At 35.9% G+C, this 24,806-nt stretch overlaps 1 protein-coding gene across 3 annotated transcripts in view; it reads left to right on the top strand.

Annotated features, from left to right (window-relative positions):
- ZFPM2 (zinc finger protein, FOG family member 2) overlaps positions 1–24,806 on the top strand; it is a 459,958-nt gene that overhangs the window by 280,717 nt on the left and 154,435 nt on the right. For all 3 annotated transcript variants that reach the window (XM_041768467.1, XM_041768466.1, XM_041768468.1), the window contains one exon: positions 19,194–19,305. In XM_041768467.1, coding sequence (XP_041624401.1) covers positions 19,194–19,305 — 112 coding nt within the window. The remainder of the gene's footprint in view (positions 1–19,193; positions 19,306–24,806) is intronic.

Below are 24,806 nucleotides of genomic sequence, written 5' to 3'. Positions count from 1 at the left end.
TTTGTTGTGGAAGGATCAAAATGAAAACATCAAATTGAAAAAAAAATGCCCATAAATATCCAAGACCCCAAGAGAACTGTAGCCTCTGGGTTGAGAAACACCGGTGAAGGTGAAAAATGTATTTTGAGTTCCAAATGATGCATTTTTCAAATGAACTTTTAGAGTCCATTTATAACTAGGACTCTGTGTATTTAATCATTTCACACTAATTTTTCCCTGGTTTGAATAAAGAATGTCTTCAGCGTAGTCATCTAACATCTCCAACATAATAATGTCATTCCAACAATACTGAAAAATAAAACAAGATCGTTGACAGAAAAACAAGCTATAAATATTTGGTTAGAGTATGGAAGAATTTTTCAAATGTCTAATAATATATCGAGACTTGGTTCTTTATTAGAAAGTCTGTGAACTTTCTGTCTCCTGTGCTCTCCCTCAGCAGGGTCACTATATATTTAAATCGTCTGTGTGTCTGTAACATTTTAGCATGTGAACCAGGATATGGGTAAAAAGACAGATGTTCGAAAAGCTGAAATAAAGAAGATAATTTTCATTCCTGGGGAAATAGTGGACCTTTTAAAAAGGATTATTTTCTTAGCCCTCTTTGAAATTCATGGGTAAAACTTGTACAGTCACCCACTTACTTGACAGAATTGCTGTCCATCACCATCTCAAAATTTTTGCAGTTATTTTTCTTCTCTTAATTTTTCAGCCAAGCCTCTGATCGCCCTGGGAAGTTTTTCTTCTGATCCTTCCACTTAATTCCTGAACCATTCCCTCTCCACAATACAAAATTAAAACTCTTAAAAAAAATTAAAACTCTTACAGGCATTTTCAAAATGACTACTCCTTTATGATCTTTCCTATGTGCAGGATTGCCGTCACACATAGGATGTCATCAGTTCATATCTGTTGATTGTTGATTTCACTGAAATAGAGTTAAATTGACTTCAGTCCTACTTTTCATCATAAGTAGTCCTTATCCTTGATTTTGCTTTCCACGGTTTTAGTTACCCACAGTCACTGAGGGCCGGAGTAGATGAAATTCCTTGTGACCTAATGTCAGAGGATCAGTAGTAGCCTGACGCTACATCGAAGTGCCTGAGCCATTCCCCTCAATTCATCTCATCACATAGCCATTTTGTCATCTCACATCATCACAAGAAGAGTGAACACAGTGCAAGAAGATATTTTGAGAGAAAGCTCACATTCACATAACTTTTATTACAGTATGTTGTTTATAATTGTTCTTTTATTTGTTATTGTTATTTATCTCTTACTGTGCCTAATTTATAAATTTAACTTTATTTTAAATATGTATATATGGGAAAAATAGTACATTTAGGGTTCAGTACTATCCTCAGTTTCAGGCATCCACTGGGGGTCTTAGAGGTATCCCTTAAGGATAAAGGGAGGGGAAGACTACTTTGTGTACTTAAAATTAATGTGCAGACCAAAATTATGCAAATGAGATCATATAATTAATTGGAGATTTCCAGCTGGTTGTTCAGTTGTCAGCACTGATGACAACTGAAATGCAAATGATGGGGCAAATGATGACTGAGGTCTGTAATGATGTTGCTCTACTCCACAGTTTTCTATGTGAGCAGAGCAAACTATGGTAGAAAGGGAGTTGCAGGGGGCGGGGGAGTGGATAGGAAAGGAGTAGAAAGGGAAGGGGAAGGTAAGGAAGGAATGTGGAAACAAAAGATCACTGGAGAAGATGATTATAGACAGCCTGGGTAATTATTACTGAGTAGTGTCAAAACATTGTAGATCAGAAGCTGCTGAATTTTAGTTACATATATAAGAACTTCAGGTAAAGAGAATAAGTATGATGCTAAGAAAAACCAGTGAAAAAACGACTTTGAAAAAGAATGTTGAATGTGTTCTCTGAATTTTAATGGAAAGAGGGGCAAGCAAAAACTGAAAGATGGAAGGAGCTCCAGGTAGCTTTATTGGACATCTGTTATGTCCATGCTCTCAAGGGCTTCCTTAGCCTCTGACCCTGTGTATAGACCAGGTCCCCATAGAATCCCTCACTTTCTAGGCTTACCCACACTCTTGTTAAGATTTGGGTATTCAGTTTAAGGCTCTGTTAAGAGGAATGTGGAGAACTTGGCTAACTTCCAGAGCAGAGCAGTAAAAATAGTACCGTGAGAAAAGATTAAGGTTCCAGAATGTCAAATCATCTTGCCCAAAAAATAGAAGACTAATACATGACGTAACTGCCTTTCAAGGTTGAAGAGATATTACCCTTCAAGTGGAATTCCATCTTCATTTTGGAAAACTGAAAGCAAGTGATTTTGCATTACAACTAGATCCGTTCAGGTTAGACCTTCTTAGGGTTACACTTTTGGTATCTAGTAGTATGCCAAATATACTAAATTCCCCACTTGTCATTAATTATCTCCAACTCATCTTTTAGTTATTTCACTTGTTTTTTATTAGCCAATCACAGATCATTATATTTTTCCAAACAATTTCAGGGGCGTGCATTATTTTGTTAAACAATATCGGAAGTCCTAGATGTTACCTTATTATTATTTCTGTTTCTAAGCCTGGATACTTTAAATATAAGCATTCCTAAGTGTTTGCTTCATATGTTTTGAAATACTCTATTGCATTTCTTTGATTTTAACTTGTTCATGTGGAATTTACTAAGAGGGATTTTTAAAGCAATGCTGGTTCATTAGTTATTTTCTCAAGTTTGTAAATAGCATGGAAAAAACTTTCACTAAAAGTCACCCCTCCTTAAAATCTTAGTCATATTTTGTCTTCTGCAACAGTATATCTAAAATAGCTGAGAAATTCTGATGCCCTTTCTTTGTTTACCGATTTTAAGATCATTATGCATACTCTAATGCATAATTATAATTATGCATTCATGGTGTTACTTGTGCTGGCTTAACTCAGAAATAGTGTGAAGCAGCTAATCTCGAAGCTACAGGCTGTTTCCCATCACTTAGATTCTGATCAGAGCTGTTTGTTGAGTCTTATTGGAACACGGACTCTATGTGCACCAGTCCCACGGCTGGACCCTTGTTTTATCATTAGTTTCACTCCCTGCCCTTTCTTTTTCTCTCCGAATCTGTGCTTTTAAGACAGGAAAACTACAAGATAATTTGGTTTTGTCACATATGTGTAGTCTATTCACAGTAATTAAATGAGAGGGATCTCTAAAATTATCCATTTTATTTATAATCCACATTTAGTATTATATGTCATAAAAACAGACATAGTGCCATTTCTCATGCTTGAGATTTTACTATCAACTGGCTTTATCACTGAGTTTACTTTAGTGTAGTTTAAACTAGTCTAATGCAAAACTACCAACCTTTATTCCATATGTTATAGAACAGTGTGATTTTGGGCAAAAGTAAAGTTGCTCTGTGTATCTTACACATTGTGCCCTTATCAACAATTGCAAAGTATTCATTGCATGCATATGGTAGAAAGGATGTTACCTACAACACTAAAGGATAATAACATTAAAAAGAAAAAAACCTAGAGTCTTGGTTATTTGAAACTGAAATTTGGGTTAGTCTATAATAGCACAATATGGGAATATATGCCCAAGCTATGCCTTACCTGGGGGTGCATAGTTTCAAAAGATATGGAAGACAGAGCCATAAATAACACAGAGCAAACTCTGTTTGCATTTGTACTTTAAACTTTCCTTTTTACAGAGTTGAATTAGGGAAAATCTACTTCACTGTGGATTAGTGACATTGTTTAGTGGTTCTCAAGTGTAATGGGAATGGAGCCCCACCAAAGAGTATGCATGGGGGATGCCTGGGTGGCTCAGCAGTTTAGCGCCTGCCTTCGGCCCAGGGCGTAATCAGGGAGACCTGGGATGGAGTCTTAAAAATGGAGTTTTAAAATCTTAAAAAAAAAAAAAAAAGGGTATGCATGGAAGTATGTGTATTTGTTGAAGGGACTCCATCTTTGTTTCTTGGGGATGGGGCACCATTGTGTCATTTCTTTAATATACTTATAACCACTGTGGTTATTTACATTTATAAGTGTTAAAGGATACCATGAATCTGTTTTTGACATCAAGAAAAGAGAGCATGGATTTTAAAGGGCTGAATAACACTAGACAAGTCTGTTCTCTAGTTTCTTCCATTTAGAGTACATGAAGTCCTAGAACAAGAAGGTGCTATATGAGTCCTAGAGTCTTGGCCTTTTCCTTTATTAATGAAGGAACTGGCTCAGGGAAGTAATGCATTTTTACCCAGGTAGGTAATCCAACCACTTAGAGAGAAAGCTTAAGTTAACCCTAAATTTAGAGAATTCACAGGTCATTTTTGAACATATATACAACTAGCATACTAATATGAAATAGAAATTACAAAGGAAAAGGTCATAGATTTGTAATCATGGGGGATTTTGCTTTGTGCTTGGTTTGGTTTGGTTGTATTTGACAAATGGGACAACATATTTAAAATTTGAATTAAATACTTTAAATTATGGTAGTCACATTTAAGACTGTTCCAGTGCATGCTTTGAGCAAAATCTGCACTATTTAAAATTTTTGAAGTAGCTCAGAAATTCTCAATTTAGAGTCCAAGGCAGGGGAATGGCATAATTAGGAACTCAATGTCTAGAGCCTTTTCAAATTATTTCCCAGATGCCCTACAAGCAAATTTTTAGATCTTGTAGGTACTAGTAAAAATGACAGGTAGAAAATTTGGAGTAATTTCAACAGAATACATTATTTTATAAGCAATATGTAGAGCTTTTCATCATACAAGGTAAGATTTTATTCAAGCAACCTTAAGTTGCCGTTAAAATCTTTTCATTGTGCTACTAGTGGTATGGTTGTCTCCCCACTAGCCAATTTATTGAGTAGTTAAAAAATAAAAAGATTGGTCAAAATAGTAAAATCTCCTATATGTTTATAGTATGCTACATTGATCACTCTGTTGATAGAATAAATTAAATAGGCATAAGAATTTTCACAGATATTAATTAGTTCTTAAATTTTTCCCCATTTCCCAAATCTATATACATAATAATTATAAATGAACACTTACTATTTGTCAGGTATCAGTGTAAGTGATCCTTTTTTTTTTTTAAAGATTTTATTTATTTATTCATGAGAGACACAAAGAGAAAGAGAGAGAGAGAGAGAGGCAGAAACACAGTCAGAGGGAGAAGCAGGCTCCTAATGTGGGACTCAATCCTGGGACTCCAGGATCAGGCCCTGTGCTGAAGGCAGGTGCTAAACCACTGAGCCACCCAGGGATCCCAGTGTGAGTGATTAAGTGTTAATTTATCTCACATCACATCAACCCCATGAGGTATTATTATTCTCATTTTACAGATGAGGGAACTGATGAACAGAGAAGTAGAGTTTACTGACCAAGATCACACCATAGATAAATAGCAAAGGTTGGATATAAACTTAAACAATCTGATGCTAGAACCCATGATTCTAGCCACTGTGTTAACTGCCTGTCTGTTAAGTCTGTAGTATATGAAACTGAGGTTCCTGCTTCTTTTCTTCATTGTACTTATCACATTGAAGAAAAATATTAGGTGTCATCAACAATATTTGAATTACAACTGAACTATTTGGTTTCGACCTATTGAATCAAAAGAACAACCTTTTTTTCCACCTCTGCTCTATTTCAACCCAATTGTTTTTACTGAGGCTCCTTTTTAAATAACCAGTTTGACTTTGAACTCCTGTTGGCAGGTGAAACTGCTCTAAATATGTTTTGTTTCAATCTGCCTGTGAGCCAACCCAGTTTAAGTTGGGGAGCATGCTAACTAAACCCAAATGGAGATATTTCTTTAAATGGAGACTTCCCTCTCCACCCCGCACTCTGCCCCTATCAGAGAGCCAAGGCTATATAATGTAGTTGAAATTCCTTAAGTGGTTGCATCTAGAAGTTCTGAAGAGTGGAATTGACCAGTCAGGCATGAAGCCCTGACTAGACTGCCTTGCACCCCAGAGTGCATAGTGATGCCTCACTGTGAAATACTGTGTGGAGGCTCTGTTCTGTCTGTTAACCAGTTGGGCACCAAGAGAATCCATTATTCTTTTGTTTCTGTGTGATCACTGCTAAATTGAGTGAATTTTAGCCTAAAAACACTTTGGATCTCATTGTGAATTCTGCTTATGATTGGAGATGTTTATATAGGTTTTTTTAAAATCAATTGTTAAGCTATAAACATTTCTATAAGTGTAAAAATGACTGTAGTCATAAAAATAAAAATATTAAAATTATTGCCTATTTTAAAATATTTTTAATATTACTAACTAGACTATGTTCAGTTCTGTTCCTCTGATACCCACTTGATGCCTGATATTGGTATTTAGTGTCTCAGCTAGACTTTTAAGACTCAAAACTGTGCAAATATGAGAAATAATTCACTATAAACCTATAAATTTCACAGCTCAGAAAACCCTGAAGGTTATTAATGAGGCACCATGCAATTAGCTTATACAAAGTGCAGCTAGGAATCATGCATAATGTAAAACAGAAACTGCTAACCACTGACTCATGGAAGATCATTTAGGCTAGTTTCCATGGACATGAAGAATTGATATTTAACACAATTCCTAAGAAGATTCTTATTACTTTAACACCATGGAAAGAATTTAGTTTCTTATAGATTTGCTAGCAGAAAAATAGGAACAGTTCTGGTTAGGTCAGTTTCCAACAATGTGAATTTGGACAAGTTGTTTAATATTTTAAAGTCTCAGTTTTTACCCATACAAAATGGACACAACCATAGAGTTGTGAAAATTAATTCAGAAAGTAATGCAGCACCTAGAATTTTAGCACATAGTTAATGCTTAATGAAATGTTAGAAATCATGTATTAGGGAAATGTGTCACTTTGCCACCCAGGCAAAATTCTTGTTTTACTGGAAATTCTGCATTTCGATGGAAACAAATTTCTTTAGGAGTATGAGAAACATAAGCCAAACACTTGCATAGAATAACATGCCTGTTACTGCTTTAAACTCATTACATACATTAAATCATTTAATCCTCAAAATAATCCTATGACTTAAATACTTGTATTATATTTATTTTAGAGATGAAGAAGCAGAGTAGTTTAGTAACTTGCCCTAGGTCATACAGCTACTGGAAAGAGATGATGGTGCAGGCTCAATCAGCTTGGCACCAAAGTACAAGTTTTAAAATTTGACTATTAATAAAGCATATTATGTGTGACAGTGAGTACACACTTAAGATAGTATATACATAATTCATCTTGGCTATATTTCACAAAATACTTCAATTTTTGAAATATTTTTCAATATATTTTTCTATACTTTATTTAGTAACAATAACAATTAAATGGATATATAGTAAAATGATGTTGATAGAAGTGCATGGCTTAAACCAATCTATAAATATTAAAGATTTTTAACTGGGTTTTAGATATAACTATTAAAAATATAAACTACATTTTTAATAGACTTTCAATGTATATTAGGGAAAGCCTCAGTATTTTTAACTTCAGAATTAAGGTATGATCCTAAATTGTTGTGAAAATCCTTTAAGATGAGTCTATTACCTACTTCTCATTTATTGCTACACTGTCATTTGGTCATGGACCATCAAATATGCATTGAGATTTCCAAACGCATCAGTCATATACTTGAAATATCATGAGCTTGATTATAAATATTGATTTAAATAATCTATATGCATGTCATTTAGGCATTTTTACTATCAATACATTGTAAGCGGGGATCCCTGGGTGGCGCAGCGGTTTGGCGCCTGCCTTTGGCCCAGGGCGCGATCCTGGAGACCCGGGATCGAATCCCACATCGGGCTCCCGGTGCATGGAGCCTGCTTCTCCCTCCGCCTGTGTCTCTGCCTCTCTCTCTCTCTCTCTGTGACTATCATAAATAAATAAAAAATTAAAAAAAAAAAAAAAAAAAAAAAAAAAAAAATACATTGTAAGCATCTAGGGGAAGTGTAACTCATCTTTCATCATTCTGTTCTTAAGAGTTTTATATGTAGTATTTAATAAATGTTTATTGAATGAATAATAAATATACCTAATTTCTAGTAAAGTATAAAGTGATTATTGTCAAAGCAGAATAACCTAAATAAGTCTCTCAAAATAGAAATGGCATAGAGATATCAAAAAATAATGCTGCTCAGTCATTGCTAATTAAAATGTTTATACATAAAGTTACATTTTTTATGTGGCAAAAACCATATCTGGACAAGCTTGGCCCAACCTTGAATATCATGCATATGCAGCTAAATGCAGAATTTAACCCCTGGTATTTGAGTTCAGCCATTAAGTTTTTATAGATGTGTTAGTTTGTCATGTTAACATTATTTAAATATTCTTTCTAGGGGTGCCTGGGTGGTTCAGTCGGTTAAGCATCCAACTCTTGGTTTCAGCTCAGGGCGTGATCTCGGGGTCCTGGGATCGAGCCCAGCATTGTGCTCCCTGCTCAGCAGGGAGTCTGCTTGAGGATTCTCTCCCTCTCCCTATGCCCCAACCCCCACTCATGTGATCTTTCTCTCTCAAATAAATAAATAAATCTTTAAGGAAATAGTCTTTCTAGCATACATGTTGATGCTTTTATTCATATTTCCATTCCTTTTGTAAAGAATATGCCTTGAGAAGCTTGTGCAGGGGCAGTATTAGTAAAGGTTTATCTCATTTGGTTCTGATATCATAGCATGTTCCCTTTAGTGGCCCCACACCCACAGCTATATTGACCAAAGATTTCCCCTGGATTGGGAGCATGTGGAGGTGAACCTGTTTCATTGGTCAGCATCCCCTCCTGCTTGTTTTTCTCCACGGAAAATAAGGCTGCCTGCCTCCAGAAGAGAAGGCCCCACCCAGTGACTGGGCACTTGACCTTTATTCCTGGGAAGTACAGAATTAGTAGTCTTTCTGCATCTGTTGATTTGGAGAAAAATACTGAAAACTACTCTCATGGTCAGAGTCTTACTTTAAATACTTAATTTAAGTGTTTGCAATATTCTTGTTATTAAAATATCTCACAGATTAGATAAACTTTGTTCCACTACTCTCTAGCACCTTCACACTTCTGCCAGCTAGACTAGACTGCCAAGCTTTTAAGCTTTTGCACCCAACTTTCAATAACTTGTCTCATAAAAATCTGCTTTCCCAAAAGGTGCTATATTTATCACAGCACCTAGTACTATATGATTTAACAATGCCATCGTTTTTCTTTTATCTCTTTGGAGGAGACCCCTTTCGCATTCCTATTCTTGCGGTTTTGCCATAGGCTCATACCATCAATTTCAAATATCAGGTTATTTTAAGTTCAAGATATAGAGGAGTTCTGAATAATTTATGGTTATAGACAAAAATGAAGATACACACATCATGAAAACAAAATGTAATTAAAAGGAGGAAAAAAAAAAAAAAAAGGCAGCCCCAGTGGCTCAGTGGTTTAGTGCCTTCTGCCCAGGGCAGGATCCTGGAGACCCGGGCTCAAGTCCCACGTCGGGCTCCCTGCATGGAGCCTGCTTCTCCTTCTGCCTGTGTCTCTGCCTCTCTCTCTCTCTCTCTCTCTCTGTCTCTCATGAATAAATAAATAAAATCTTAAAAAAAAAAGAAAAAAAACCTCTTTGCATTTGGTTTTAAAATTTACTATAAGGGCACCTAGGTGGCTCAGAGGTTGAGCATCTGCCTTTGAATCAGGTCGTGATGGGATCAATCCTACATTAGGTTCCCTGCAGGCAGCCTGCTTCTCCCTCTGCCTATGTCTCTGCCTCTCTCTCTGTGGCTCTCATGAATAAACAAATAAAATCTATTTAAAAATTTTACTATACTGTTAATATCAGGATTGCCCTTTTTCTTTGGAGGGAAAGGGCTGATATTAAGATTGGCTAAAATGGTAACAAGGAGACAGTCCAAAAGGTGTCCAAAAGTTCATTACATATTGCAGTGGATTAATTCATGAGGGACAGATGTATCTCAGTATCTGAGGATGACTTTTTGTAGGATAGAGCTTTTTCTTTCTTCCACAGAATGCCTTAGGGGTAAATCTTAAAAAGAGACTGCTGAATAGAATTGACCACTATTTTTTATGTGTAAATAGGTCATCGATAGTGGTATGTGTGTATATATATCTGTTACATGCTCTGTGTAATTCTTCATACTAACATTTTTATTTTGACCACACACTTTCTTTGACCCCACCATTTTCCCTGTATTAATATATCAAGGCAAAGTAAATTAGATGGCTGTATTTACTGCTCCAACAATAAAAAGAAAAAAAATAGTAGCATTTCCTTAACCAAGTGTAAGCCCAGTGTGTTGAATTTTCATATATATCTTCTTTACACTCAAGATTTGTGTTTAGACTTGACAAAGATTCTATAGTAGAAAGCCTTATGATCTTATTGTTAAGTTGTAATAAGGACATTGGAGATCGTCTTACAAAGGAGAAAGATGAGACCCTGAGAGGTTAAATGATTGGCCCTGGGTCACACAGCTGGGATCATGGCTTTCCGAGTCCCTGAACCCCGCCACATGTTTCGATGAGGAGGGATACTCAAGAGCAATTTACTTTTTCCTTCCCGGGGCTTCAGTGCTGACACTCTTTTGCACATTGCACAAGGTGCAAGCCCAGAAATTCTGCCAGGAGCAAAACAACACTCCTTAAACACTCTGTGACTTTCAGAACTGTATAAAATAAAAGGTTGAAGTTAATGGTTGCCAGCTTGGAGGGAGTAGTTCCTCTTTGGAGCCAAATATATGTGGAGAACAGATGAGACTGTGGGAGTGAGTTGGCAAAAGGGAAAGAGAAATGAATCTATTCTTTTTTTTTTTTTTTTTGAAAATGAAAGTATAATAAATATCTGGATGACTTAGATGTTTATTATTCATTTAGAGATTCTTCCCATTTGAAAAATGAAGTATCTGTATCTTTAATGTGAGTATGCTTGAATAATAATTTTATATTTTCTTCTATCATATAGTAATCTTGTCTTTTTGGAAATAAAGAGATTATTTTAATGACCTGGATATATGGAACTATTTGTGTTCACTTTCTTAAAAGATCATTATTTCTTATGCCGAAATTCCTGTATTTAAGCAGTGACTCATGTTGTGATAATGGGTTTCCATAATTTTGAGAACTAAAAGCAAATATACCTCAGAGATAAAGATAATTTAAATTTTTGGTTCATAGAGATAAAACTGTCTTTGACATAAGGAGTATGGATATAGTAGCCAAGAATTCTATCATTTTATTTCACACTCATTTTGTTTTTGAAAAGTCTCTTATCGTGTTTGAGATCCCACATACCACAGTGATCTTAAAGATGCTTGTTAGCAGAAGCTCACTGGGATTTCACTTTCATGCTCTCCTTAAGGGATATTTTGTAGAACTGTGCTCAAGAGAAACGCTACTCTAATGAAACCTTCCTGGGATTTTCATTCATAAATCTGTTCTGTGGCTAATGGTATGGTGTAGTGGTCCTTGTTAGAGCACACTACTGATGCCTTTCCAATTTAGACTTCTCACATATTTTCTAATTTAAGAGCACTCTTAATTTATTTGAACTTGAATTTGAAAATGTGTCTAGCACATCAATTTTTTTCAAGCAATGGAAATTTGATAACCTTTTACTAAGTTGAGTTTTGTTGTTTCTTAAACAATTACTGTAGGCAAAATACTTCGTATGAGTTTGGAAGTTCCTGAAGTTACTTCTTCATTTAAAAAATTTTAAAGTTTATTTATTCATTTAAGTAATCTGTACACCAGCATGGGGCTCAAACTCACTACCCCAAGGTCAAGAGTTTCATGCTCTTCCAACTGAGCCAGCCAGGCACCCTTAAAGTTATTTCTTTAAATCTGTTCGTACATCTCTTTCTCTCAGTCTCTGTCACTCTCTCTGTGTGTCTCTCATTTTTAGACACAATAAACAAAGGGAAGATAGCAACTCTCATGCAAGGAACATCCAATGTAGTTCAGTGGCCATTTTATTCTTTTTTTTTTTTTTTTAATGTAAGCACATGACTTTAATGGAAACACATGATACACCCACTCATGTCTGAATGATGTCTGGCATTTGTTAGTCTTGGAGAATATTTAGGTGTTATTGCTGAGAACCTGTTTGTATATCATCGCACAGATAATGTTGACCCTAAAGGACCACATAGAATAGAGTTATTCTGTTTCTATTGTTTAAAGTGCTCCTCTGTTTTTTTGGAAGAAAAGAAATTCTTGGCCTCACTAGCATCAAGCTCAAACATTTCACATGATGTCCTATATTAACTTTTTAAAGGATGTTTACTAAAAACAGTTTTATTAGGTGGAAATCATATTGAATGTTTTATTTTTTTTCAAAGATTTTATTTATTTTTTAAGTAAACGTTCCACCCAGTGTGGGGCTCAAACTCACAACCCTATGATCAAGAGTCACATGTGTCCCCAACTGAGTCAGCCGGGCACCCCCATACTAAAAGTTTTGTAGTTCCAGTCAAATCAGTAATGTTGAGACTATATGCCATACACAGAATTGCTGAACACACTCTTGTGTAGGGCCTTGAGTTACATTACTTGACATTTCTCCCCACTCTTGGTAGTCCAAGATTTTAAGTTATGATGCCCCCATAGGATAGGTTGTCATTGAAGGGAATTTTTAAATTTAAGCTCACTGTCACTAGAGACTTCACACAGTTAAAGGGAGAGTGATACAATGTTTTCATGAGTGTTGAATTGTGTTTGAATTTAATTCCAGTGTGGAGAACTGCTTGGATATATTAACTGAAACTTTTACTGTGTAGTAAAGTACAAGGTCAAATCACATACAGTACCATTTTTTCATTTGGTTGTAGACAATAATTCAGTTGGGGGAGATTGGCCACTTTTCTGGTTCTAACTCTGTAAATCTAATGTCTACAGTAATTTGGAAAATTTTCTATGCCTACTATCAAATATGTTTTTATAGCTGAGAGAATAGAAACAGTGATGAAATGTTAAAACAGCTATGAATTTTGCCAAATAGGTTTCAGCCCTCTTCACCTATTGCCCAGTTAAGGAATCAGCATACTGAGAGCATTTTTATCACCATCAAACTACATCTCATGGGATTGGCTTGAGATTCTATAATGAAATTTTGTTATATTTCCTCAACTAAAGTCAATGGAGGCCAATTTTTTCATCAAGTGACATTTCTAGCTCTTTTAAAAGGCTGTAAAGTCCAGCTCCTCTTATAGGTCAGATTTTCCTAAGACTTCTGGCTCTTCCTAAGCCTCATTTTGGAAATCTTCAACAAATATTCCAGCAAAATTTGGAATCCCTAAGACAGCATTATGTCACCAGTTTCTTGGGTTAGAATTATCCTCTGTGCTTTACCTTTGGGCTGTCTACTTTTATCTCCATTAACCTTTTGGCTTGAGTATAAACATTTATTGAAGGCTACCTCCTTTGTTGGTCCAGTAACTCCAAAGGTTAGTGAGAAGTGGATGCCAGTTTGACCTCTTTTATCCACATTAGATGATTCTAATTATTCCTAAGAAATGACACTTTTGACCCATTTTGTCCTTGTCAAGTTTGTCTAGTTGTAGGCTGTCGAAGCATGAAACTCTGGGTTCAAACAGTGTCCAGGAGTGCACATTTTTCTAACTTACAATGTGAGCCTCAAAAGTGCACACTATTTCTTTTTTCTTTGTAAAACATTCCAGTTTAACTGAAACTCAGGGCTCCTGTTATGTTCTTTCAATTGATTTATTACTGAAAGAGACTGTCTAGCTGTGAAGTGTAAACTTTAACCTGTAAAAACCTATGGGTTATTGAATACAGGAAAAAAAATGACGAAAACCTTTGCATAAGTGAGGATAAGCTAATTTTGCTGAGGTTGCAAGCAACTCTAATATCACAGAAGCTTTTAACATAAAGAAGTTTTATTTCCTTATCACACTTACATGGCCATTGTGATTCCCAGGGCTTCCTCTTCACACACTTCCACGATCACTTCAGCAAAAGCAAGGTGTGATGGTGAGTCTGTTGGCTCTTACAGCTTCTCTGTGGCAGTGACACAGGTCATTCCTCATTCAATTTTATTGGTCCAAGGAAGTCATATGTTCATACCTAACATTAAAAGAGATCTGGAGGAGATCTCTGGATGGCTCAGCGGTTGAGCGCCTGCCTTCAGCCCAGGGCATGAACCTGGAGTCCTGGGATCGAGTCCAGTGATCAAGTCCCACATCAGGCTCCCTACATGGAGCCTGCTTCTCCCTCTGCCTGTCTCTCTCTCTCTCTCTCTCTCTCTCTCTCGTGTGTGTGTGTGTGTGTGTGTGTCTCATGAATAAATCAATAAAATCTTTAAAAAAAGAGATCTGGAAAGTGGAGAGTTGGAAACAACTGATAGTGGCACTAGTGACTACCACCATGTTTAAATTGCATACTTAAAGAGTTTCTGTCTTGACTTTTATGCTAATAACTACAAACATGACCAACACCTGAGAAACAGGATTCACTAAATCCTTTTTTTTTTTTTTTGGTACATTTTTAATTTACTTATTCATGTAGCTCTTCAGGAAAAGTTTGATGTGCATTTACAGTGCACTAAACACTGTGTGGTTGTTTTCTACAACTTTATTTGAGATAGAAATTATTTGACAGATGTGCATGTTGAAATTCAGGACATTCGAGTTTGGGTGGTTTTCCAGTCACAGAGCCTGCCCATAGCATGTAGTAGGATTCAAACCGAGGCCATCTGACTCCCAAGAATAGTAATGTCCTTTTATTCCACCCCAACTGTAATGGTGAATCATGAAATGTTTTAAATACTTAATTGTAGACATGGAAATTATCATAGTTACCACTGTGTATTTTCTTGCACTTGAAGACGAGAACGTTAAGCATATCTAATGATTGTGGAACGGCAACGTAGATTTGATGTTTATTCCAACTAAGAAGTAGCACTTTCATGCTTTTGAGTACATTTGATAAGTCTTTTTTTTTTAATTGTGAGTCAGTAAATCTGAATGCCTTTCATATTGGTTTTCTATTGCTGCTTAAACAAATTACCACAAATTCAGTGGCTTAAAACAACACGAATATATTGTCAGTTCTGTAGATCAGAAGCCTAGAACCATTCTCACTAGACTAAAATTAGAGTGTCAGCAGGATGTTTTCCTTTCTGGAGGTTCTAGAAAAGAATACCTTTCCCACCCTTCAAGTAGCAGAATTTTCAGTTCCTTGAGGTTGCTGAACTGAGATCCCTGTTTCCTTGCTTCCTGAAAGTAGGAGTTATCCCAGTCTCCAGACACCAAGTGTTTCCTTAGTTTGTAACAATCAGTAAGCTGTCTTCAAAGGCAAAGGCATGGAATCCTTTTCATATGGAATCCCTGTGATCTACTGTTTTGCATTTCTCTTCTATATGTAAAAACTCATGTGTTTAGATGGGGTCTTTCCAGATAGGATACTCTCACCATTTCATGCCCTAAGCCTTAATCACATCTTTAAAATTCCTTTTCCCAAGTAAGGTAACATATTCAGAGATTCCAGGAAATTAGGGCATGGACATTGTTAGAAAGTTGTTGTTTTTCTATCACAGCTTTTATATCCACTCTCTTTCCCAATATATTGTGCCAACTGTATCCTCCATAGGATGCTAATAAACATCTTGGCCTTTCTTTATTTGTGAAATTAGGGAATTACACTCTGAACTTTAAAGTTGCTTCCAGCTTTTAACATTCTAGACTTGTATGAGTCCTTATGATAGAGACATGGGAAAGTGAACCTAATGATCAATGTGGATATTATTGTTATTTTCTATTCATGGATTTTGCTGGAGTGTAGATTTCATATAATCCTGGATAACTCCTTCCTTCTCACACTTGGTAATCTTCTTTGAAGTCAGTCAATCTCTACAAAAGTTGACTTCTTCAGAAAGAAATTGACTTACCTCCTCAAAACTGTAATAACTGGTCCCTTGAGATTTTTTAATCTACTTATTATTTACTTTACAGCTTGGGTATAGCTTTCAGCAAGTCTTTGCTACATTTTTGCTTTTGCTTTATTGGTTTAGAGTAAAATAAATTGTTTTTCCTTCAATTCAGTTTTTAGTAAGTCAGATTCTACCTATGCCCAAGTGTAATAAAGGTTTAAAGTTTTAAAAGGTATGATACTTAACTTACTATTAAGGAAAGATACTAAATTATTTTTATTTATATCATTAAATTAATTCCTTCAGATCTTAATTTATGTACTAAATGGAGAAATGTTAATACCTAAGTCCTAGAGTTTAAAAATCAAAAATAATTGACAGGAAGTGCAACACCCAACACTTAGTGCTCAATAGATGTAAACCACCAAAATTGTTTTAACCATAGTAGTAGTGTGGAGGAGAACAAGTTATCCCTGTTTGCCTAGAAATTTCCAGTTTAAGTGCAGAAAATCTAGTATCCTGGGAAACCCTTCAGTCCCAGGAAAACCCAGATGGTTGGTCACCCCAGGAGTGGTAGTGTCTGGAAACAGAGCTAGAGAGATAGAAATGGGGTCATCCTTTTACCAGCTATTTGACCTAAAAGAAATTATTTATCTGACTTTCAGAGGGCTTTTTAAAATCTGAGAATGGACATGAAGACTAAATAAGTAAGGAAGTATCTAAAAAAATACTTGCACAAGTAGCATAAGTAGTAGTACCCTTATTCTTCCTGGTTAAACTATCTTCACTGGTTTCCTTTGCTTAGAAATATAAGCGTAAAAGGTTTAGCCTGATAGGAAAGATCCTTCAAAAAAGTGCTTCTAACCTGCCCTTCCAAACACATTGCTGTTATTTTTCTTCCACTGTTATTTCCTCTATAGTATCTTCCCAGAATCCACACAGCAGAAGTTTCTATCTTGCCCTCTATTAATCCCAAAAAAATTTGCACGTGACTTTACACTCCTTACCATGCTACTTTTTGCATTATATTAAACTTTTTCTTATGTATCTATATCTTTCACCAAAAAAGATGTCCTCATATTCCTAGCACCGAACACAGGACCAGGATGGAGGTGGTTTGTATAAATGTTTCTCATAAATGAATGGAAGATGACAGTATCAGCAAATCAATTGATTTGCTATACACTAAAAAATTCCCTAAAGAATTTAAGTAATCAATGTCTATTTTTCATATTATCTGTAGAAAATTGTAAAAACTGGCTGTCTGTGTAGAAAACTATGTGGCTTTAAGAACTACCGAGCATAGAGATTAAATAAAAGACATGTCTTTCCCATGAAATAAGAGTAGAGAAGAAATGGGGGGTGCTTGTTGAAATATGTTCTTTAAAACCAGAAGAAAGCAGATGTTACAAATAAGACCACGAAATCTCCTACATATAGGTTTCTTGAAATGGTGGACTCTCTCTCCTATGACTTGTTCTGTTTACTGCTTGGAGACCTGCTGACCCTGATCTGTGAATTTACCTGTTTCTCTGGTAGTGAAAGAAGCTGACATATGCATAATTAAGACAATATTTAATTGGATATGGGTTATTATCATTTCAGATTGAAGAAGCCTACTTGTCCTCAATCCTGTTTTCAAATGGAAATAAATAAAAATGGTCACTCAGACTAATAACCATAAAGATAACTTGTTAACATTTCTGCCTGTATTGTTAAAAAATGATATAATATAAAATTACTTCTTTCCTGTAGGGCTTTCACATAACCATCCTTAAAGACTATGCTCTTAGGGATAATTACTATAGTTTGTTGTTAGAGAAGTTTCTCTGAATGTGTAAAACACCAGATAACTGTTTGCCAAATATTAAGATATGTAATTGAAAAATTAGGAATTTAAAATGAATCAAAGTATGAATATGAAAAATTAGTATGCTAGTATTTCTCACAATTGATCTGGTTTACCATCTCTTTTAATACTTGAAATACTTTTTCAGACTTCTTTTTTTTTAATTCATCCATTATGGTTGATTTTTTTCTCATTACACAGTATATTTTATGGTAGTTTTATCTCTTATAAATATAATTGATACTTCAAGAAATGGGTTAACATTAATCTTATGCCTAGCTGTCAATATGGGTTTGCAGCTAACAATAGATCCGTGTCTCAGGCACTATCATTGTTGTCATTCAGCGGGTGAAATGGGTTTTCCAGATTCCTGAGGGATTTGAAATGACCAGATTACATGGAACTTCTCAAGTGAATACTTACTAATGCCAATTTGAGAATTTTTCGGCAAAGTCCCAGAATGAGTGTAGACCTCTTTTGCAGGATCATATCTAGGTGAAGATTCAGTTCAAAAATTACCTTGAGACCCTTCCATTGTACTCTGTGTTGTGGTTTTGTGATATTTGATATACAGACATGGTCTGGTGGATGATAAAAGTCTGAATGCCAGTTCACTGTGACTCATCGAGAAACTGCTGTTTCTTGCTAAAGCTCACTTGCTTCCTCCCCAGTTTATTTCCTGCCACGTTTAACGTAATTAAGGACAAATAATTTGGATGTCCAACAGCTTAACATGATGAACTTTTTAGCTTTATATTTAAAATGTGCAACTGGAAATATTTTGTTAGAACTAGGGTGCGTGTCTCCCTGCTTCTGTGCTTCTCAGAGCGAGGGATGTCATGCTTTAGCTGCTCTGCAACTGAATTTATTCATGATTCCTCTTTTATAGTCTTTCTGGAGACAATGTATGGTGAATCATTAGCATTATTATTATTTCAGTTACAGTCGGACTACATATCCATACTTAGCAAAGGAGGTTGGGGAGATTTCATTATTCATTTGAAATAATTTCCTACCTCTAATATAAATGTTGCTCAGGATAGAGCTTTGAAATGGATCCTGATTCTTTAAATTCTTTCCTGTCTGTTTCAGGAAATAGTGAGATCCTGTTGATAGTAAAGTACAATGTGTCTAAAGTTCACTTCTAAACACTCTGCTCTTTGCAATGAAAGTCATCTGCATTCTCTTTATAATTCAGAGCCACAAGAGATGTGTCTAATCTTGGAGATCTGATCCAGTATCATTTAGGAAAAAAAATCCTTGATAATAATTCTACCATTCAGATTAGTGAAAGCAGTAAAGCCTTACAGCTTCTGTCGTCTTAAAAAGATATTATGAGACAGGGGAATAAGGACTTGATTATGGTTTGGGAGATTTAGTTGTTTGTAAAAATAAAATGATTAGTACAGTTATTATTCAAGTTTTTAATCAACGAAAGCAAATGGCATCTGTTTGTTATCATTCTTTCTACAGAAGACAAAGGCTCAGGTCCCAATGGTGCTGACTGCTGGTCCCAAGTGGCTACTGGATGTGACTTGGCAAGGAGTGGAAGACAACAAAAACAACTGCATTGTGTACAGCAAAGGTAAATGCAAGATCATTTCCCTCTCTTTGCAAGTCTTGGAACCTGATCATTGCAGGAGCACCAAGTGAGCTGGAATGGGAATGCAAAGTGAAATGTGACCCTCTCTCTTCCTTTTTCCCTCAAGAATCTCTCTTACCTGTGTCTCCAGCAAAGCCTACTGGGCTTTTTCTGCACAATATATGAGAGAAAGTGTTAGACCCTTAATGACTTAGCACTGCACACATTTGCCTAACCCTGTATTTGAGTGGCGTGACGGGTACCTTCCTCGCTGTTAGCTTTTTGGTGGTCAGTTTGATGAGATCCCACGTTCCTCTCTCTTAGACATTATCTACAGAAAGTAAATTCCTCTTGAAGTTTAGCAATTCGTGTCAAGGTGCATGCTCCAGGAGGCACTGCATTCCAGCCGCTTTCTTGAAATCACTTGTGATGAGGATAGCTGAAAATGAAACCATAGCAAAGACTGAGAATTCTTCCCCGTGGTGATTTCTGAAGGGCAGGAGGCAAACAGGCAAAGAGGAAGCCGATGGCTTGCAGAGCTTTGTCTTTGATTTGCTCAGTGTGACATCAACCTAGACCCGTCATATAGACATAAGCCCCTCTCGGTGTGTGGTGTGGCGTGGGGCACTTTTCTACATATTCAAGTTAAGGGGCTCAGCTCTGTACTCTTCGAGCAAAATCCCTAATCGTGCTTCTTCGTAAATATTGCAAAACCTTGGGCTTCTCATGTTTAATTTCTTTTAGTTTTCTTTTTTAACCAAACAGACCTACTGAGATCAAAGATGTATTTGCACGCTGAACCTAGAAACCATAGAAGCATACAAGGGAACAAGCAAATAAGCACCCCTATCAATATATTAACATATAAAACACTAATCATAACATCAAAGACTCTTAAAAACTTGCTAGAAACAATTACAACTTGTTCCTATAATCATTACAATTTGTACACTTATAAGAGGATTGCCTTTAAACTACCATAAGCCTTTGAAAGTTGAAACACCGGAAAGAGGGAATTTGCAAGCTAAAAAAACAATCTGCACACCAGGATCTGATTATATTCCTTTTCCTTCCATAATTGCTGGTCCCAAACCCACTCATTTTCTAACCTGAAATACCTGTGATATGCTGGTGGGAGCTTTTAACTAGAAGGGAGGTGAGATTTTCCCAGGATATGTCAGTATGATCTATCACAGTGGTAGGAAATGGTATAGTGAACCAGTTTACCAGTGCCTACATGCAGAATGCAAAAATACAAAAGATGCCTTGGAATGTAGGATTAATTACTAGGAATAAATTTTTGTTATATAATGTCTTATCTCCATGATGGCAAAATAATATGGAGGAACCAAAAGAAAAGCTGTTCTCTTGTCATAATCCAAATCCATTGCATTTTTAAGTCCCCCATTCTTTTGGGAGCAATGATTGTTATAGTGTTACATACGGAAAGAAATATGGCAAGATTGCAATTCTATGTTCAGTGGAGTACTTTAACTTGACCATGTTTATGTGTATTTTGGTTGGCTATATGTTAAGTCTTTTGGCAATAAACAACTTGGGCAATTTATAGAAGGCTACTAATTAATTAAGTTGTAAAACATGCATTGAGCCCAACTACATGCTAGCCTTGTACAAGGATACTAGTAGCCACCATTACTGAGCACTGCTGAATAGTACTTCCATACCAGATCATATGCATTTTTCTCATTGTTCTTTATCACCTTGTTTATGATCATTATTATATAAATTCAAGAAAAGAGTAAAAAAGTTAAAAGTTAGAAAAAGGTAAAAAGGATCCCTGGGTGGCTCAGCGGTTTAGCACTGCCTTCAGCCCAGAGCGTGATCCTGGGGTCCCGGGATCAAGTCCCACATCAGGCTCCCCGCATGGGAGCCTGTGTCTGTATCTCTGCCTCTCTCTCTGTGTGTGTGTCTCTCGTGAATAAATAAATAAATAAATAAATAAATAAATAAATAAATAAATAAATAAAATATTTTTAAAAAAGAAAAAGGTAAAAAGTTAGTTATTAACTTTTAGCAAAAGGAAAAAGTAAATAGTTAGCTATTACTGCCTGCCTTTCTGATTTACTCTGTAATAACTAAGGGTAAGAACTATGTCTTAGTCACAAGGATGGGAATATCCTTGGTCAGCTATGCTTCCTGTACAAAAAAAGCACTAAATAAATATTGATTGGCTGACCAGATAAACATAGGATGAGTGGTTGCCAGAAACCTTAATAGGCATTTCACATACTCAAATGATGAACCATATGAATTATGGCTATTTAATGGTTCTTAGCCTACAAAAAATAATCTGATATTATTTAAATTAAGAACTATTGGTATTGCAGTTCAAACAGCAGGGACTGCAACAACTACTATATAGGCATTATTTCACTTTATCTTCATTTAATACCTCCAGTGAGGTAATTAATATACTATTACATTTTTATAAAAGGTGAAATGAGAATTGGGTGCACTAAGTAATTTGCCATGGTCATATAGCTAAGTAAGCGATTGGAGTAGGGTCCAAACATGAATTTGTCTGAGTAATAAATACTAGAATAGTTTCTCCCTATATTAGGCTTTCAAACAGCTTGATAACATAGGTGGTGTGTTTTTTATTTTACATGGTTTGGCATTGTGACTTAGAAAGGTAGTTGGGCTGTTCTTGGTCATGGAGAGCTAACAATGGAGCCAAATTGGAATCTGGGTCTTGATCATCCCAAGCCCTATATCCTTGCATTGTGTGATTCTGATTTCCCCCTGCCATTATTGCATGATTAGTAAATTATTTCAAATCACTCAGGTATTTATGCCTGCAAATCACAGTGTATATATATATTATGATATGGTACTCTTCAAATGCTTTATCCGGAATCCCAAGTTCATTAAAGAAAGAGCCCTGTGACCTAATGTTGCCTATCATGACCCCTCTTGAAAACTCACGATGTCTAATGGCATAATGCTCTAAGAAGTACTATAGTAAAACAAAACAAAACACGCATTTAACTCATTTGACCATATGAGTCATATATATATATATTTTTTTTTTTTTCCTTTCAAACGGACATCCACTGGAATTAGTGTTCTGAGTAACACAGTGGGACAAACTCTCTATAAACTATTCAGATCTCCTAGATGGGCTTCAGAGGCCTGGTACTAATTCCTACTGTTCAGATTGTCTTTGAAGAGCAGGGATAGCTCACCTAAACTATGTCTCAAAGTTCTATGAATACCTTAATATGAGATCATTTGAGTCATGGAGAATATGACCCAAAGAAGCACTCCTATCAAGGCCTCATGGGCTCTGAGTTTGCTGTCTTCATAGGCTTACAGGTATGATAGGGTTCTTCAAAGCAAGAGTTTTGTAGTTGGAAGGTTTTGGTGATTTAGATTTAATAAGTATTGACTTGGACATCCATAATGTGTGAGTCATGTTCATAGTATGTATATTATCTATTATTTGGGGCTGTTTTCAAGTGATAGAAATCCAAAGGAAATTGGCTTATGCAAAACAAAAACAAAAACAATGTGTGTGTGTGTGTGTGTGTGTGTGTGTGTGTGTGTTGGGGGGTAGGTGAGATTCATCTACTCATAGAACTGAGAGTCCAGGGATGTTCTGGACTTCAGGAACAGCTTAAATTAGGTGCTCAAACTTTGTCCCCAGACTGTCTCTGTTTCTGCCTCTTCTTTCCTTCATTTTCAGAAAAATTCTCCTCAGGTAGTGGGAAGCTCCAGACTTACTCTACCAGCACGGCAATTCCAGTGAAAACAGAGCTTTTCTGGATTTCAATTAGGGCACATCACATACCAATCTTTGATCCAATTAATCACAATGACTCTGTCTCGAAGACTCCAATATCCTTAGAATAGAATTAACCTCACGTAAGCCAATATGATGGAAAAGAAATAGTTCCCCAAATGAAACCAAAGTGCTGCCTCCAGATACAAAGGAATATTTGCTTGTTGGGCTAATGTTCATCCACTTAGATACAACACATTATTCCTAAGGTCTAAGAAGTGCGCGCTAGAGATGACAAATTCCTGATGTCAAAATTGCATTTCCTTATTTTGTTTTCTGGCTAAGAACCTAAATTACCTACGAATTATATGCCAGAATCATTATTATAGGACCTGGCTATCTGAGAACATCAATACCTATTTACAAACAGAATGTAAAATGCATATGTGTAGCGTTTTTTTAAAATGCCCTGACTGTGAAATTTTTGATATCATTTTCTTATGGTGTGTTAGATAGGCCACTTAATGTGTAACTATTCCCATTTAAGAGGCATACTTACTTCTCAAAGTATTATTAAATGTGAGCTAATAGCAAAATTAAATGTAACTATAGTTTTCATTTCCAGGGTGTCCATCAAATAATTATTATAAAATTATATTATATCACTTAGTGCTATGTGACAGGCTGCCATCATCTTGTTTTATCAAAGTAAAAAAGTATAGTATTTGGCATTAATATTGTAATCTGATGTACTTTTTTCCTGCCTCAACTACCCCCTGTCATTCTAGAAAGTAATTAGCTCATCCAGACATTGATGGACCAGACTTGTTGGGTCATCTGTTTTTTGCCATTATTCTCAACAGACTCCAGATAATTCTAATTTACTTATCTCCATGGAAAAAGACTGGAAAGCACCATGCTGAGGTTAAAGGGAGGATGCTGGGAGGTAGGATTAGCAAGGCCTGTCCACTAACTCCTAAAATCCACCAGTGCCTGTTGAATATCAGAGATCGACTTTTCTTCTCTATATACCGCGGTCTTCTTTACTTTGTAGTGTTTGCACAGTATGGTAGAACTTTCTCACGTATTAAAAGTAAATAGGTTGTACCAAGGTTTTTTTGGTTGTTGTTTTTGAGTACTCAGAATTAAGCCTTTAGCATGTGGGTTTGTTCATTCAGTTTTATTTCAAATAAGGAATAATTGAGTTTATCATGGAGTTGTTATTTCAGAGTAGCTACATTCTCTAGGTATCAGGATTCAGAGAATAAACATTGTCAATCAAAAGAGTGAAAAATTATAAGTTAACCGTCATTCCCACCTTCACCATGGATTTCTTTTTACATGAAAGAAACTCAGTATCATTGTAAAAAACTGTTGTTGGTATGTGACTTTGGACAAATCACATATCCTAAAAATCTTGATTTCCTCAGTTGTAAAAATGAAATAGCAATGTCTATGCTACAGAATTTTTGAGAGGAAGAAACTTGTAAACTTAACCATGATATCATTATAAATATTACATTGCTAATTATCTTGTACTCAATCCAATTTGCTCTTGTAGGCATGTCAGTACAAACTTAGAGGAAATGAAATCAGGCCTTTATATTGGAATCAAGCAAGTGTGCAAGAAAACATGTCATCTGATACCAGATTAATAGCCAGAGATTCCATAACTGTCATTCAGTTCCTCTTGAACCCACACCACGAGTCTCTGAAGAGAACTGTATTATAGTACCTGAAGAGGGTGGATGTTTTTCCCCTG

The sequence above is a fragment of the Vulpes lagopus genome, chromosome 9 (assembly GCF_018345385.1).
Source record: "Vulpes lagopus strain Blue_001 chromosome 9, ASM1834538v1, whole genome shotgun sequence".
In the NCBI taxonomy this organism is placed as follows: domain Eukaryota; kingdom Metazoa; phylum Chordata; class Mammalia; order Carnivora; family Canidae; genus Vulpes; species Vulpes lagopus.
The sequence above is the reverse complement of the archived record's forward strand: the minus strand, read 5'-3'. Positions and strand labels throughout refer to the sequence as shown.